This window comes from Pleurodeles waltl, unplaced genomic scaffold (assembly GCF_031143425.1).
Source record: "Pleurodeles waltl isolate 20211129_DDA unplaced genomic scaffold, aPleWal1.hap1.20221129 scaffold_65, whole genome shotgun sequence".
In the NCBI taxonomy this organism is placed as follows: domain Eukaryota; kingdom Metazoa; phylum Chordata; class Amphibia; order Caudata; family Salamandridae; genus Pleurodeles; species Pleurodeles waltl.
In genome coordinates this window covers 2,767,549-2,784,950 of record NW_027150363.1, presented here as the reverse complement: position 1 = coordinate 2,784,950, position 17,402 = coordinate 2,767,549, and the positions used below count along the sequence as shown (strand labels likewise).

The 17,402-nt window shown below is 52.2% G+C and overlaps 1 protein-coding gene across 1 annotated transcript in view; it reads right to left on the bottom strand.

The window, feature by feature from the left end:
* Nucleotides 1–15,132, bottom strand: part of LOC138278826 (avidin-like) — a 52,482-nt gene extending 37,350 nt beyond the window's left edge. The window contains exons 1-3 of the mRNA XM_069219336.1: nucleotides 15,014–15,132; nucleotides 11,597–11,798; nucleotides 5,361–5,481 (exon numbers count right to left, since the gene is read on the bottom strand). Coding sequence (XP_069075437.1) covers nucleotides 5,361–5,481; nucleotides 11,597–11,798; nucleotides 15,014–15,091 — 401 coding nt within the window. The 5' untranslated portion in view covers nucleotides 15,092–15,132. The remainder of the gene's footprint in view (nucleotides 1–5,360; nucleotides 5,482–11,596; nucleotides 11,799–15,013) is intronic.
* Between the last annotated feature and the right edge of the window lie 2,270 nt (nucleotides 15,133–17,402).

The following is a 17,402-nucleotide window of genomic DNA, read 5'->3' as shown; positions in this document are numbered from 1 at the left end:
CATAACGCGATTCCGCTGCATTTTACATAACGCGATCGCGCTGTTTTTTTCCTTGTAATTTGTGTGGCAAGAAAAGTCTGGTTAGGAGTTTACAACACTAATAGCTCTAAGTCGAGCAAATGCGAGACCTGTTGCATTGTAAATGCTTGTTTCAGCTTGTTAGGAACTTCTTCCAGAGTAAAAACCTGGCTCTGCCGATCCACACAGCAGACTGGCTCAGGCCACAAAGGGTTACTGTGTTGTGGTTCATGGTTCAACTTCCACCCAGACTGCTGACCTGCACAGTGAGTGTTCTGGAACTGAAAAGAATATGAAGTAATAGCATGTACGCTTAGCACACCATGTACCAGATGAGTGATGCAACGCACTGTCTGGCCTTAAAAAAAACTATGATTTTCACCAACACAGCTATTGATATTTTAATAGCAAGGAGCTCCTACTGGTTTGAGATTTTAAAGAGCTGTGTGGTTTTAGTCAGAGATTATTAACATGGTTCCGGAGGTGGTGGCTGGCTCCGGTGGTGTGTCACGGGGCCCTCCGGTGGTGTGTCACGGTGCCCTCCGGTGGTGTGTCACGGTGCCCTCCGGTGGTGTGTCACTGTGCCCTCCGGTGGTGTGTCACGGGGCCCTCCGGTGGTGTGTCACGGTGCCCTCCGGTGGTGTGTCACGGGGCCCTCCGGTGGTGTGTCACGGTGTTGTGTCACGGTGCCCTCCGGTGGTGTGTCACGGGGCCCTCCGGTGGTGTGTCACGGGGCCCTCCGGTTGTGTGTCACGGTGGTGTGTCACGGTGCCCTCCGGTGGTGTGTCACGGTGCCCTCCGGTGGTGTGTCACGGTGTTGTGTCACGGTGCCCTCCGGTGGTGTGTCACTGTGCCCTCCGGTGGTGTGTCATGGTGCCCTCCGGTGGTGTGTCACGGGGCCCTCCGGTGGTGTGTCACGGGGCCCTCCGGTGGTGTGTCATGGTGCCCTCCGGTGGAGTGTCACTGTGCCCTCCGGTGGTGTGTCACGGGGCCCTCTGGTGGTGTGTCACGGGGCCCTCCGGTGGTGTGTCACGGTGTTGTGTCACGGTGCCCTCCGGTGGTGTGTCACGGTGCCCTCCGGTGGTGTGTCACGGGGCCCTCCGGTGGTGTGTCACGGTGTTGTGTCACGGTGCCCTCCGGTGGTGTGTCACTGTGCCCTCCGGTGGTGTGTCACGGGGCCCTCCGGTGGTGTGTCACGGTGTTGTGTCACGGTGCCCTCCGGTGGTGTGTCACGGGGCCCTCCGGTGGTGTGTCACGGGGCCCTCCGGTTGTGTGTCACGGTGGTGTGTCACGGTGCCCTCCGGTGGTGTGTCACGGTGCCCTCCGGTGGTGTGTCACGGTGTTGTGTCACGGTGCCCTCCGGTGGTGTGTCACTGTGCCCTCCGGTGGTGTGTCATGGTGCCCTCTGGTGGTGTGTCACGGGGCCCTCCGGTGGTGTGTCACGGGGCCCTCCGGTGGTGTGTCATGGTGCCCTCCGGTGGTGTGTCACTGTGCCCTCCGGTGGTGTGTCATGGTGCCCTCCGGTGGTGTGTCACGGGGCCCTCCGGTGGTGTGTCACGGGGCCCTCCGGTGGTGTGTCATGGTGCCCTCCGGTGGTGTGTCACTGTGCCCTCCGGTGGTGTGTCACGGGGCCCTCCGGTGGTGTGTTACGGGGCCCTCCGGTGGTGTGTCACGGGGCCCTCCGGTGGTGTGTTACGGGGCCCTCCGGTGGTGTGTCACGGGGCCCTCCGGTGGAGTGTCATGGTGCCCTCCGGTGGTGTGTCACTGTGCCCTCCGGTGGTGTATCACGGGGCCCTCCGGTGGTGTGTCACGGTGCCCTCCGGTGGTGTGTCACGGGGCCCTCCGGTGGTGTGTCATGGTGCCCTCCGGTGGTGTGTCACTGTGCCCTCCGGTGGTGTGTCACGGGGCCCTCCGGTGGTGTGTCACGGTGTTGTGTCACGGTGCCCTCCGGTGGTGTGTCACTGTGCCCTCCGGTGGTGTGTCACGGGGCCCTCCGGTGGTGTGTCACGGTGTTGTGTCACGGTGCCCTCCGGTGGTGTGTCACGGGGCCCTCCGGTGGTGTGTCACGGGGCCCTCCGGTTGTGTGTCACGGTGGTGTGTCACGGTGCCCTCCGGTGGTGTGTCACGGTGCCCTCCGGTGGTGTGTCACGGTGTTGTGTCACGGTGCCCTCCGGTGGTGTGTCACTGTGCCCTCCGGTGGTGTGTCAAGGTGCCCTCCGGTGGTGTGTCACGGGGCCCTCCGGTGGTGTGTCACGGGGCCCTCCGGTGGTGTGTCATGGTGCCCTCCGGTGGTGTGTCACTGTGCCCTCCGGTGGTGTGTCATGGTGCCCTCCGGTGGTGTGTCACGGGGCCCTCCGGTGGTGTGTCACGGGGCCCTCCGGTGGTGTGTCACGGTGCCCTCCGGTGGTGTGTCACGGGGCCCTCCGGTGGTGTGTTACGGGGCCCTCCGGTGGTGTGTCACGGGGCCCTCCGGTGGTGTGTCATGGTGCCCTCCGGTGGTGTGTCACTGTGCCCTCCGGTGGTGTATCACGGGGCCCTCCGGTGGTGTGTCACGGTGCCCTCCGGTGGTGTGTCACGGGGCCCTCCGGTGGTGTGTCATGGTGCCCTCCGGTGCTGTGTCACTGTGCCCTCCGGTGGTGTGTCACGGGGCCCTCCGGTGGTGTGTCACTGTGCCCTCCGGTGGTGTGTCACGGGGCCCTCCGGTGGTGTGTCACGGTGTTGTGTCACGGTGCCCTCCGGTGGTGTGTCACGGGGCCCTCCGGTGGTGTGTCACGGGGCCCTCCGGTTGTGTGTCACGGTGGTGTGTCACGGTGCCCTCCGGTGGTGTGTCACGGTGCCCTCCGGTGGTGTGTCACGGTGTTGTGTCACGGTGCCCTCCGGTGGTGTGTCACTGTGCCCTCCGGTGGTGTGTCACGGTGCCCTCCGGTGGTGTGTCACGGGGCCCTTCGGTGGTGTGTCACGGGGCCCTCCGGTGGTGTGTCACGGGGCCCTCCGGTGGTGTGTTACGGGGCCCTCCAGTGGTGTGTCACGGGGCCCTCCGGTGGTGTGTCACTGTGCCCTCCGGTGGTGTGTCACGGGGCCCTCCGGTGGTGTGTCATGGTGCCCTCCTGTGGTGTGTCACGGTGCCCTCCGGTGGTGTGTCACGGGGCCCTCAGGTGGTGTGTCACGGTGCCCTCCGGTGGTGTGTCACGGGGCCCTCCGGTGGTGTGTCACGGTGGTGTGTCACGGTGCCCTCCGGTGGTGTGTCACGGTGCCCTCCGGTGGTGTGTCACGGTGTTGTGTCACGGTGCCCTCCGGTGGTGTGTCACGGGGCCCTCCGGTGGTGTGTCACGTGGTGTGTCACGGTGCCCTCCGGTGGTGTGTCACTGTGCCCTCCGGTGGTGTGTCATGGTGCCCTCCGGTGGTGTTTCACGGGGCCCTCCGGTGGTGTGTCATGGTGCCCTCCGGTGGTGTGTCACGGTGCCCTCCGGTAGTGTGTCATGGTGCCCTCCGGTGGTGTGTCACTGTGCCCTCCGGTGGTGTGTCACGGGGCCCTCCGGTGGTGTGTCACGGGGCCCTACGGTGGTGTGTCACGGGGCCCTCCGGTGGTGTATCACGGTGCCCTCCCCACTGATCCAAGGCTGTCGGTACTCCTTGCACAGTGGCACTCCATGCACTGCAGGAAGAGGTCGTGAGCTTCAGCACTTGCCCCCTCCGCCTCCCCTGCCTCACACGGTTTAGCGTGCAGCAGGTTTGCATTGCATAGTGAAGTCCAAAGAAAGGAAAAGCAACATGCTCTTGTCTGTATCCTGAGTTCATCTGCAGCGGAGTGTCAGTAGCAAGGCAATCGCGAGTCACGCTGGCGCAGTACTTCATAACACAGAAATTGACAAGAGAAAGCATTTTACCTACTTTTTGCATTTGCATACTCATTTTCTGATACAGCCCAATAAAATACATTTTGAAACCCTGGAAGTTATTAAAAAGGAACATTATCTCGTTTTCCGCTGAATATGTCTCAGTGAGGAAGGCTTGAAAAAGTAAAAATGATGCTCACCTACAAATTCATATATTCCATCACTACGTTCCCTATCTCATTGACCCAATCATTCTTCATCGAAATTAACAAAGCGTGACTGAAGTTCTGGGGCAAGGTAACACTCAAGAACATCAGTACACCAACTACATAAAAGAATCAAGCTGGACAAGACACTTTCCCGAACTTTTATCTTTCTCAAGACGCCATGAGAATGACATCGGTCTTAAAACAGCAAAAGAATCCTACAGACTATGACACGCCACCTTGGGGTAAACTTAAAGCCCCCTTAACTGAAGCTATAGCTCTAACAGTCTTCTCTTCCGCAGCAACTAGAAACTACCGCTTTCCCCATATTTTGTCACAAACACAAAAAGAATCGTAAAGAAATATACAAAAATGCAATCTTTAATGAAAGAAGAATATCTTAGCAGCAGCATTGTGTTTAGCAAAGAGTTGAACACAGAAATGCGGGAACTCCGGGTGTCATAATGGCGGTTCGGTCACTGGAAGAACAATCAGACACCGTGCTCATCTCGCTACTGCAAACCATAAAAAAGATAAAAAGTAGTCCACAAACCGGACGGAAAACAGCGAGCCTCGCATGTTTTCAGTACTTGGTCACTGCGCTGGAGGAGGGCTAACCACCGGAACAGGCATGACGTATGCGTGCCTTCCACTAATGAAAGCAAGCAGATTTTAACAGGCAAGCACACGAACCAATGAAAGACACTGACGTGACGTGGATGGGGCTCCGAGCCCTTTTCTAACTACTAAAGCGTCTCACAAGCGAAACGCATGCGCAAGCGCATGCAAGGCAGGCTCAACCCTAAAAATTTATCAAAAGTTGCAATATTGAATCATTATAAACAAGCTTTGGCATATTTACTTATCCTCTTTAGAACAAGCACAATTCATTAGAGTATCAAAAGTGTATATGCACATTTTTATGTTGAACCACACTTCCTAAGCTTTGGGAAAGACATCAGAAGCAGTTGCATCTTACTTATAATGGAGATCTACTAACATCTTAGGGCACTTCATAAGGGACATTTAATAAAATCTTGAAGGACTGCAGCCTTGTTAAAGACTGCAAGCTGCTATTTCTGCCTCGAGAGGGACGTGTAGTAATGACATGAAGCACTGCAACCAGGAGAAAGGCTAGGCCTTTTGGTTTTGCCAATGCTTGTCTCCCTTTTCTGTTCTTTTACCAACATGTTGTTCTTTCTTTTTTCTCTACGTTTCTATCTCTTTTTCTAAGTCTAAATTTGATAATGGAAAACACACTTGAGTTTCTTATTGAAAATGAATCCCCATCAAAACTTACCTTGTTGCTTTCCAGTTGTCTTTTCTCTTTTCAGTGTAACTTCTAAGCAGCCACATTGTCTCCAAAACGTCACTTCCATTGTCATCCTTAAAGCACTGCCCAGTGAAGACTGTCACTGATTCTGAAGAAGAGAGAGGATACACATTGTGTAGAATTTCAGTGGGAACGTGATGTAAATTCTAGTTACATTTCAAAGTTTGAGGCTCTGAATTTGAGGCAGAGTTTCAGCAAGGCCCGATATGCCTTGTGGGCATGTACCCTTAGAAGCATGGGCATCCACGGGGCATTTTGTAAGACCAGGTTGATGCAATGTAGGAACATACTCAGAACTGTTGATATCCTGTGGGACTTTCCTGTGGATATATTGTGCATTATGATGCTGTGGATATACCTTCCTGCCACAGGAGAGAGGCTGTGGCAGGGCTGGCTTTAGGGCAGTGCGACTGGTGCAGATGCACTAGGTGCTGACCTGGAGGGGGTGGGCACTGACCTTGGGGGGAGGGACACTGTGTTTAGGAAGAACTTACAATTTATAAGCATCTGATGCAGAGTTCATTGTGCATCCAGCTATAAGGCAGCAATTAAAATGTCTATAGGCAGTTTTGACTCGCCATAAAGTGGTGCAGAGGGTTAATATGCCTGCTGCAAAGAACAGATCTGTATTTTATGTAGACAGCTGAGTGGATTAGTAAAGCCAGTTTATTCCAGCATCTTAAAACAGGAGAAATATCTGTGTGAAAGGGGCTATGGGGAGATGAGGAGTAGTTTTGCCGGGTGGTAGTGAGGGAATCTGAGGAGGAGGTCATGGTGGGAACCAAAAAAGATAGTCACACCAGGAGTCCCGAGCTCTAAAGCCAGCTCTGGGTGGCGGCATGATCATGGAGCCTCTATGAGGCATATTTATAAGAGCCGTGCTTCACGTTTGTACCATGCAAATGGTACATGAGTGACGTAAGGCTCTGAGTCAGCTTTATGAAGCCATGCAAAGCCGCTTTGAATGGCCTAAAAAATCTTGAGTAAAGCTATGCAGAATAAATTGCTGCTTCACCTTACTTATACATTCATCCAGCTGTCCATCTATTCACCTTTCCAACCACCCACCCGTCATCATCCAACCATACTTTTTTATATTCCTCCATCCTCCTGTACACTCTTTTATCTATACTTTCATCAATCTTTAACACATCTGTCTATGAAGATATTATTGTATTCATTCATCCTGTTATGCATCCACCCATTAACTCTTCTCTATCTGTCCATTCTTCCATCCTCCCTTTTACTTGAGGACCCTTTCCCTCCAAACCTTCATCCATTAACCCATACATCCTTTAACTCTTCCCTCCCTCCATATTTTCCCCCTTTAGCCTTTTCTTTCACATTTCCTTCCTTGCTGTCACTGTTCCTTCCTCCTCCTGTTCTTTGCCCTTTCTCTCCATCATTGTTCCCTCATCCTTGCTGCTTCTTTCTCTCTCATCCTCTTTGTTTTCTAATAATTTCTCTCTCTGTGTTTTCCTCTACCCTGATAATGCCTCCTTCTTTCTATCTGTCCCTGTGCATGTGGCCCGCCCCCTGCGGCGCGGTGCTACCTAAAGGCCTTATTACCATTTATCTGCAGACAGAAGAGACAATGACCAGCTCATTACAGTTTGTGTTGGATTCACTTCACCAGCCCTTGGGTCCAGTGCCAGCCCCCCTTAAGCTGTTAGAGCGGAGGGGGGATCCCTATGCCACTGGGCGGGGTGTCATTTAGGAGTCACCAGGGGTCGCATCTGTGACCCCTGGAATGCCCCCCATAGCCCCTGACGCTGTCTTTGCGACCCCCTGGCCTCTAAAGTGGCAAAATCTGTGCCAGGAAAACAGTGGCTTCTGGAAATCAATTGGGGCTCCAATCTCTTGGGTTTTTTCTCATTTTTATTACACTAATAGTTAATAATGTTTCATCACTCACTGTCAGTGTAATAAAACAGTACAATTTGCTGGAATATGACTTTCACTGGCAGCTGAGGTAAGAAAAAGTGCATTTAAATGTATGTTGTCTGCATGCTTCCAAGTGAGTGTGCACTTACATGAGAGAGAGAGAGAGAGAGAGAGAGAGAGAGAGAGAGGCAGAGAGAGGGAGAGAAGGAGAGCGGGAGAGAGATTGTGAGTTAGAACGGGTGTATTTGTAGGAGTGACTTCACACCAGAGAGTGCAGCAGGGAGCACACCCCTCTCAAAAATCTGAAAAAGCAAGGAGAAGACAAGAGCTAGAGCTATGCATCAGCACGTGAGAGCTGGGCCTCGGACCTATCAGGAGATCCCTGTGGGGCACGTGCCTTCTTGGGACAGTCTGTACATCACTCAGCACTATATAAGAGTGATGGAGCAGCACGGGGAGAGCTGGGACTGGGACCTATCAGGAGATCCCTGTGGGGTACGTGCCTTCTTGGGACAGTCTGTACATCACTCAGCACTATATAAGAGTGATGGAGCAGCACGGGCGAGCTGGGCCTGGGACCTATCAGGAGATCCCTGTGGGGCACGTGCCTTCTTGGGACAGTCTGTACATCACTCAGCACTATATAAGAGTGATGGAGCAGCACGGGGAGAGCTGGGCCTGGGACCTATCAGGAGATCCCTGTGGGGTACGCGCCTTCTTGGGACACTCCGTACATCACTCAGCACTATATAAGAGTGATGGAGCATCACGGGGAAAGCTGGGCCCTGGGACCTATCAGGAGATCCCTGTGGGGTACGTGCCTTCTTGGGACAGTCGGTACATCACTCAGCACTCTATAAGAGTGATGCAGCAGTACAGGAGAGCTGGGCCTGGGACCTATCAGGAGATCCCTGTGGGGTATGTGCCTTCTTGGGACAGTCTGTACATTACTCAGCACTATATAAGAGTGATGGAGCAGCACGGGAGAGCTGGGACCGGGACCTATCAGGAGATCACTGTGGGGTACGTGCCTTCTTGGGACAGTCTGTACATCACTCAGCACTATATAAGAGTGACGGAGCAGCAGCACGGGAGAGCTGGGACCGGGACCTATCAGGAGATCCCTGTGGGGTACGTGTCTTCTTGGGACAGTCTGTACATCACTCAGCACTATATAAGAGTGACGGAGCAGCAGCACAGGAGAGCTGAGCCTGGGACCTATCAGGAGATCCCTGTGGGGTACGTGCCTTCTTGGGACAGTCTGTACATCACTCAGCACTATATAAGAGTGATGGAGCAGCATGGGAGAGCTGGGCCTGGGACCTATCAGGAGATCCCTGTGGGACACGTGCCTTCTTGGGAGAGTCTGTACATCACTCAGCACTGTATAATAGTGATGGAGCAGCACAGGAGAGCTGGGACCGGGACCTATCAGGAGATCCCTGTGGGGTACGTGCCTTCTTGGGACAGTCTGTACATCACTCAGCACTATATAAGAGTGATGGAGCAGCAGCACGGGAGAGCTGAGCCTGGGACCTATCAGGAGATCCCTGTGGGGTACGTGCCTTCTTGGGACAGCCTGTACATCACTCAGCACTATATAAAAGTGACGGAGCAGCAGCACGGGAGAGCTGAGCCTGGGACCTATCAGGAGATCCCTGTGGGGTACGTGCCTTCTTGGGACAGTCTGTACCTCACTCAGCACTATATAAGAGTGATGGAGCAGCACGGGGAGAGCTGGGCCTGGGACCTATCAGGAGATCCCTGTGGGGCACGTGCCTTCTTGGGACAGTCTGTACATCACTCAGCACTATATAAGAGTGATGGAGCAGCAGCACGGGAGAGCTGGGACCGGGACCTATCAGGAGATCCCTGTGGGGTACGCGCCTTCTTGGGACACTCCGTACATCACTCAGCACTATATAAGAGTGATGGAGCATCACGGGGAAAGCTGGGCCCTGGGACCTATCAGGAGATCCCTGTGGGGTACGTGCCTTCTTGGGACAGTCGGTACATCACTCAGCACTCTATAAGAGTGATGCAGCAGCACGGGAGAGCTGGGCCTGGGACCTATCAGGAGATCCCTGTGGGGTACGTGCCTTCTTGGGACAGTCTGTACATTACTCAGCACTATATAAGAGTGATGGAGCAGCAGCACGGGAGAGCTGGGACCGGGACCTATCAGGAGATCACTGTGGGGTACATGCCTTCTTGGGACAGTCTGTACATCACTCAGCACTATATAAGAGTGATGGAGCATTACGGGGAAAGCTGGGCCCTGGGACCTATCAGGAGATCCCTGTGGGGTACGTGCCTTCTTGGGACAGTCGGTACATCACTCAGCACTATATAAGAGTGATGGAGCAGCAGCACGGGAGAGCTGGGCCTGGGACCTATCAGGAGATCCCTGTGGGGCACGTGCCTTCTTGGGACAGTCTGTACATCACTCAGCACTATATAAGAGTGATGGAGCAGCACGGAAGAGCTGAGCCTGGGACCTATCTGGAGATCCCTGTGGGGTACGTGCCTTCTTGGGACAGTCTGTACATCACTCAGCACTATATAAGAGTGATGGAGCAGCACGGGAGAGCTGGGACTGGGACCTATCAGGAGATCCCTGTGGGGTACGTGCCTTCTTGGGACAGTCGGTACATCACTCAGCACTATATAAGAGTGATGGAGCAGCAGCACGGGAGAGCTGGGCCTGGGACCTATCAGGAGATCCCTGTGGGGCACGTGCCTTCTTGGGACAGTCTGTACATCACTCAGCACTATATAAGAGTGATGGAGCAGCACGGAAGAGCTGAGCCTGGGACCTATCTGGAGATCCCTGTGGGGTACGTGCCTTCTTGGGACAGTCTGTACATCACTCAGCACTATATAAGAGTGATGGAGCAGCACGGGAGAGCTGGGACTGGGACCTATCAGGAGATCCCTGTGGGGCACGTGCCTTCTTGGGACAGTCTGTGCATCACTCAGCACTATATAAGAGTGATGGAGCAGCACGGGAGAGCTGGGCCTGGGACCTATCAGGAGATCCCTGTGGGGCACGTGCCTTCTTGGGACAGTCTGTACATCACTCAGCACTATATAAGAGTGATGGAGCAGCACAGGAGAGCTGGGCCTGGGACCTCTAGATGGAATGCCTTACCTGATAAAATTCAATGGCACAGGACCTTGGGACCTTTCGTGGAAAGCTGAAACATGGTTTTTTAAATAGGTTCATGATATCAAGTAAATTCCAATCAGGCCTCAACAGCTCCTGCTATTTTTAAGCACCAAGAAACTTTGGTGAATGAGCACTCTATAACCATTAATAGCATAACATGACATGACCTGACATGTACACAGAACTGAGTGAGTTAGGCTCACCGCTACATATAATCCTCCAAAAACACCCTAAAAGCCACAATGAGCAGAGGATCTTACTGAATACAGGCAAGTCAGACATGTAGAAATGGCAACTCAGTCATGCAACTCACTCAAGAGTTCCTACACAGGTCCACACAAGCAGAGCATCAGCCGAGTCTACATCATGCTGGGCTCGACAAAAGTTTACATCTTCCTGGCAGGTGCAGAGCTTAGTCAGTGAGATTCAGGGGTGTGAATCGCAAATTTCCCAACAAAAATCAGTATGCAGAACGGCGGAGGGATGAAATGACCAAGGCTTGTGATAAACAGATCCCAGGAGGAACCGGTTCAATACTGATTTCTATTAGTTGGGCCTCTGTCTAAGCTCCTGGTAAAAAATTAACAAGTTAAAACCTTTAAGTCAATAAGGACAAAGAGAAAAACCAACAAAGGCATAGATAGGACACCCCACTCAAGCCCCCAGGCCTAACTCTCAGGCCAAGAATGCAATCACTTTACGCGGTGTCACACCCCAACCACTCCTCCCCTCCCAGGAAGCTGCACTCAAACAAGATTCAACATTGTTGATTGTGCAATTACTAAAGTGAGCCAATGACACATTCTCTGCTGCGCCCTGAGCTGAAGGCTGAAATAAAAAAACGTCCAAAATAAACTTTTTTAATGCAATGGAATATGGTGAGCAGTGACGCTTTAAAGCTATGTTGCCTCAGTAATCAGTAATGAATGACCCATCTTTAAAGAAATACCTTTATCTTTTGCGTATTGTCAAGATTGCTGAAATGGTTTATCTAATGCTGCCTGAGTAATACATTAAGTTTTTTAAATAAATCATTTTAGTAGCTCTGAAATTTGGAAGAGGACAGGAAGCTGTGGGATGCACAGGAAGGAGAGCAAACAATGGCTGAACATTTCATTTCAATAAATAAACTTATCGTTGAAAGCCATACTGGAGAAGTTCCACTTCACGATGAAGCCCACGATGGGCTCGTCGTCGAGCTCTTGGGCACCTGCCAGAAGGGACTCTGTGATGGTGTTGTTTGTTGAAGAAACAGCCGTTAGATAGGACCCCTTGAAGCCCCCTCTGGAGTTGACACTTCCGATGGACATGGTGGAGCCAAGATCGTTCTTCCACATCCCGGAGAGATGACACTGCGGAGAGACAGACAGGAGCCATGTTCAGGTCCACAAGCGTGCAGGACATCATCCTGGTGGGTGGAGTCAGTGGCAGCCGCTCCACAAGGGCTGAAGGCACCACAGCTTGTGATGCGCCACAGCATCTGTGGATGCAGCTCCTCACCGCTTGAGCATGGGCGTAACAGAGGCCCCTGCAGCCCCTGCAGTGCGGGTGGTCCACAGGCTTACCCACACTGGAGGGGCCCCTTAGCCCCTACTGATTAGGGTGTAGGAGGTCCCTTCAGCTTATCTTGCAGGGGGACCCCTCACATTTTGTTATGCCACTGGGCTTGGTTGATGTAGCACTACACATAAATCCACTTTTTATTGACACTAAAGTATTGTCATACATGGTGGTTCTTCTCCAGAGAGGAAGTGAGCTATATTCACAGTGCATAATGCTTCACATTACATTGACACTGCACCCTCATTGTAGACTCAACACACTGCTGTGTTTCACAGATCTCAACAGTTGATGGGAGTTTGTTTGAGTGGCTTAACTTCGTTGTGTGACTCGTGTCCCAAAATGCATGACCCTGGGGTGGTAAGGCACGTCTCTCCCTTGGCTTTAGCAAAGGTGTTGTGGTATGTGCCTTAACACAGTCCATTTACTGTTGAAGTGTAACATGTGCACTAGGGTCTCCCTGCCCGACATATAAAGGCAAATATTTACAAGCCACTTGTGCCACCAGTGTGTCACTTTTTATGACGCACCGGCAGCTCAATGTGCAGACACATATCTCTGTGCATTTCCATGGCCTCGTAGATATGGTGTAAGGCAATGCAGCGCAAGTCACTAAATTGTCTTACACTGTGTCAGGGGGGCGTTCCAGGGCCTTGCGGGGGGGTTTCCCACACAACACCCATAGTTTTTGACTCATTTCCAGCTTGCAAAGACGTGTACACCTGGGAATGCGTCAAAACTGTGTGCCTCCCCAGGGGAGGCCTAGCAAGGAGAAAATTCTGCAGCACACATAGAAAGAGAAAAAATACTTGATGGATTGTGTTTGTGCAGGAAGGTGAGCCTTTTTGCACAAAATCAGTCCTGCTAAGAATGCTGACACTCTTGAATCATGGTGCAAGGGTGTCTGCGTTGGAGCTAGGCACCAAATTGTGCATCAGTGCTGGCTCGTAGATGCGGTGCATTCCTGCCCTTTCAAATTGGCGTAAGGCAGCACAGAAAATATACTTGTGGCACTGCCCTACACAAACTCTTTTTAAATATGCCCCCACGTATACATTTAGGGGCATTTTTGTGAGCCCCTTGCACCACCAGTGCATCACTTTTTAAGACACACCGGCAGTGCAGCGTGCAGAGCCATATGTATGAGACCACACAAAGCGACTTTATGTGGCTTTTCATGGCCTTGTAGATATGGTGTAAGGCAACGGAGCATAAGTCACTGCGATGCTCACACTGCATCAGGGGGCGTTCCACGGGTGTTGCTGTGTATTTCCCACACAACATCCACAGATTTGTATGCATTACCAGATTTCCAAGGATGTGTAAATCTGGGAATGACTCAAAACTGTACACCTGCCCAGGGAGGGGTAACGAGGATAAATGTGTTTATTTCTCCTTGTTTTTTCCTCTTTGTGTGCTGCATTCTGGGCATATTTAAAATTCCCTAGCTCCACCGAACCGTCACTTTTTGTGAAGCTCTGGTGGTGCAATGCCCTGCACCGTATATACAAGGTGACATTAAGCCACGTGGCTTACCCCCACCTTGTAAATACGGCCCCTTCACAGGCAGCACTTTCCGTGAAGGGGCGTGCAATGGGTGTTGATGTGGGCGTGCCACAGCAACACCCATTGCATTTTGACACTTCCCCAGAGTTATGAGTTTCCGTAAACCTGAGGCAGCGCCAAAATCTAATGCAACCCCAAGGGTAGCGTTAGCTTGGCGCAAAGAGGAGAAATGCTTTAATTTCTCCTCTTTTTTTGCTCTTTCTAGGTGTGCTACATTCTGCAGCACACACAGAAAGAGCAAATTGCCATTTGAAATTGTTTTTGTGAAGAAATGTGTTCCTTCCTTCACAAAAACAATCTCCCCCGCAATGCAGTCATCCTTGCATTATGGTGCAAGAGTTGCTGCGTTGGCGCACAGCAGCAAATTTAGTGCCAGCACTGGGGAAAACACAGGGGTGCGCCGTATTCTAGTAAACACAGAGCATCCGTCCGTTTTGAAAATGACAGTGCACGACGTTGCCAAATTTGGCGCAGCAACGCGCACCATCATTTTCTGTTAACTCTGGCCCTTACTGTTTAAACCTCCTTACCATGCTTCTGACACAGGTGGTGAGGGTCTGTCTCACAGGGAGGATGGTGGGGGGGGGGCTGGAGAGATTTACAGGTTACACCTCCTAACCATGCTGCAGACAGTGGTGGCGAGAGCCAGACCCACATGCAGAAGGACTGGGAAGTGGAGACATTTACAGGTTACACCTCCTTACCTTGCTGCAGTAGAGATGGTGAGAGCCAAGCCCACAGGGAGAAGGATTGGGGCCTGGGGAGATTTACAGGATACACCTCCTTACCTTTCTGCACAGAGAGCCAATCCCACATGGAAAAAGATTATGGCCTGGAGAGATTTACAGGTTACCCCCCCAACCTTGCTGCAGACAAAGGTGATTATGGCCAGTCACACAGGGAGAAGGGCTGAGGCCTTGAGAAATGTATAGGTTACAACTCCTTACCGTGCTGCTCACAGTGGTGGTGAGGGCCATTAGGGAGAAGGACTGGGGGCCTGGGGAGATTTACAGGTTACACCTGCTTACCTTGCTGCATTGAGAAGTGATGAGAGCCAATCCTACAGGGAAGAAGAGTGAGGCCTGGAGAGAGTTACTGCTTACACCTCTTTACGCTGCTGCAGACAGTGGTGATGGACTTCAGACCCACAGGAGGAAGGCAGAGGGCCTGGATAGATTTACAAGTTTCACCCCCTTACCTTCTGCAGAGAGAGGTGGTGATGGCCAGTCCCAAAGCGAGGAGGACTGAGGACCCAGAACAAATTACTGGTTCCCCTCCCTACCTTGCTGCTGACAGGTGGTGAGAGCCAGGCCCACAGGTATAAGGACTGGGGCCCTGGAGAGATGTTACAGGTTACACCGCCTTATCTTCCTGCAGACAGAGTTGATAAAAGCCAATCCCAAAGGAGGCTGGAGAGATTTACAGGTTTACACCTCCTTACCTTGCTGCACACAGTGGTGGTGAGAACCAAGCCAAGAAGGAGCTGGAAGGGAGTCCTTGTGCCGTACCTAGGTGCCATGGTACCTTCTCGTGGGTGCTACCAGTCCTATCCTTTGGTTAGACGTGGTTTCTATTTATATTCTAGAGGACAAGCCACCTATCTCCCCCCCACTGTTAAAAAACTCCCCCTGAGCTGGTGGAATGATGTAACCATGTAATAGGATATATTTGTTTTCCCACACATGAATCAGCCAGATTCCCAGCAGGGGAGGGTAAAGAAAAGGTCAGGAGATCTTGTGTTTCAGAGAAGGTGGCAGCAAAATGCCAGCACACACTGTACTGGGTATGTGTGTGCCCTCTGTCGGTGCCAAGGAGAGGCACTTAGGCCCTATAGGGAAGGGTGGGTGTTAGAAATGGGGTTTCCGGTTGTAGGAAAATACTCTTTTTTGCCATGGTTACCCCATTTTCTGCCTGATGTCAGAGTACTTGACTGTGTTCACTGGGATCCTGCTAACTAGGACCCCAGTGATTATGCTCTTACTCCTCTAAATTTTGTTACTGCATACTGTTAACTCAGGATTTCTCCCAAAATTGGCATACTGGTGCCCCCTTATAAGTCCCTAGTATATGGTACCTATGTACCCAGGGCATTGGGGTTCCAGGGGATCACTAAGGGGTGTAGCATATCTTTTTCCACCCATAGGGAGCCCATGCAAAGACTCCTACAGTTCTGTGATTGCAGCCTGTGTGAACAGGTGCATGCACACTGTCATTTACGCTGCACCATGTCACTTATAAGTTACCCCTAAAGCAGGCCCTCCAGCCCAGAGGGCAGGGTGCAGAGTACCTGTGTGTGAGGGCACCCCTGCACTAGCAGAGGTGCCTCCACGACCTCCAGGACCATTTTCCTGGACTTCGTGAGTGTGGGGATACCATTTTATGTGTGTATTGGACATAGGTCACTACCTATGTCCAGCTTCATAATGATAACTCCAAACATAGGCATGTTTGGTATCAAACATGTTGGAATTATACCCCAATGCTTTTGCAAGCATTGGTTGTATGATTCCATGCACTCTGGGGGCTCCTTAGAGGACCCCTAGTAAGGCCATTCCAGCCTTCTGAGATTTTCCAGGCAGCCCCAGCTGCTGCCACCTCTTAGATAGGGTTCTGCCCTCCTGTTACTTGAGCAGCTCAAGCCCAGGAATACAGAACAAAGAGTGTTACTCCCTCTCCCTTTGGAAATAGGTGCTACAGCCATAGGAGGGATGGCCTTCCCAAGCCCCTGGAAATGCTTGGAAGGTCACATTTGGTGCCCTCCTTGCATAATCCAGTATACACCAGTTCAGGGACCCCCTGTCCCTGCTCTGGCGCAAAACTGGACAAAGGAAAGGGGAGTGACCACTCCTCTGTCCATCACCACCCCAGGGGTGGTGCTCAGTGCTCCTTCAGATGGTCCATTGGTTTTTCCATCTTTGATTACCAGTTGGCAGGGAAATCGGAGAGCATCTGAGAACCCTCCCCTGATAGGTGCTTACCTATTTAGCTGACCAATCCCCCTTTCAGGGCTATTTAGGGTCTCTCTCTTAGGTGGTTCTTCAGATTCGTATTGCAAGACAACAGCAGGAATCCTCTGCATCCCTTACTTCACCTTCTCACAGAAGAAACTGTATCTGGACCCTAAAGGAACTCTACAAACTGCAACGCAGAAGCAAAGATGATTTCTGCCACATTGTGTCTTCAGCTCCTGCCAGCAACTGCAACTGTTTCCCGGTTGTGCATCCTCAGAGGACAGCCTGTCTTCAGCCTGCATCAGAAGAACAAAGGAATCTCCCTTGGAGTGAAGGAATCACTCCCCTGCTTCAGCAGGCACCTCTCTGCAATGACGACAGGCGGCGTGGGTCCCCTCTCCTGATGGGCTGCGTGTATCCTGACTCAGGGTGGTGGACTGAAGTGGTTCCGACAGTCCTGACATCCTTCTGCCCATCTTTGGTGGAAGTAAGAGCTTGCCTCCCCACGTAAGACAGCACCCCCAAGCACTGTGTGTTTTGTAGTTGCCAAGGCTTGTTGGCATCCTTCCACAAAATTCTTCATGCACTGTGCAGCTCTGGCCCCCAGCACACTATCCTGTGATGTACAGCTTCCTGTGTGGTTCTCTGGCAGCGTAGGACCCTTGGTTGTAGTGCTGCTTTGGCCTCCTTTTGCACCTGCTTTGTCCCTGTGCTGAGCGACTCCTGTGCATGCTGCCTGGTCTTCTGTTTTCTGAGATGCTGAGAGACCCCTCAGAGTACCCATCCTGGGTAGAGTCCACCAGGTCCCTCCTGGACCGAGGCAGCACCATTTTCCACTAACCACAAGCTTTGCGTGTACCAAGGCTTGTTGGCAGAATC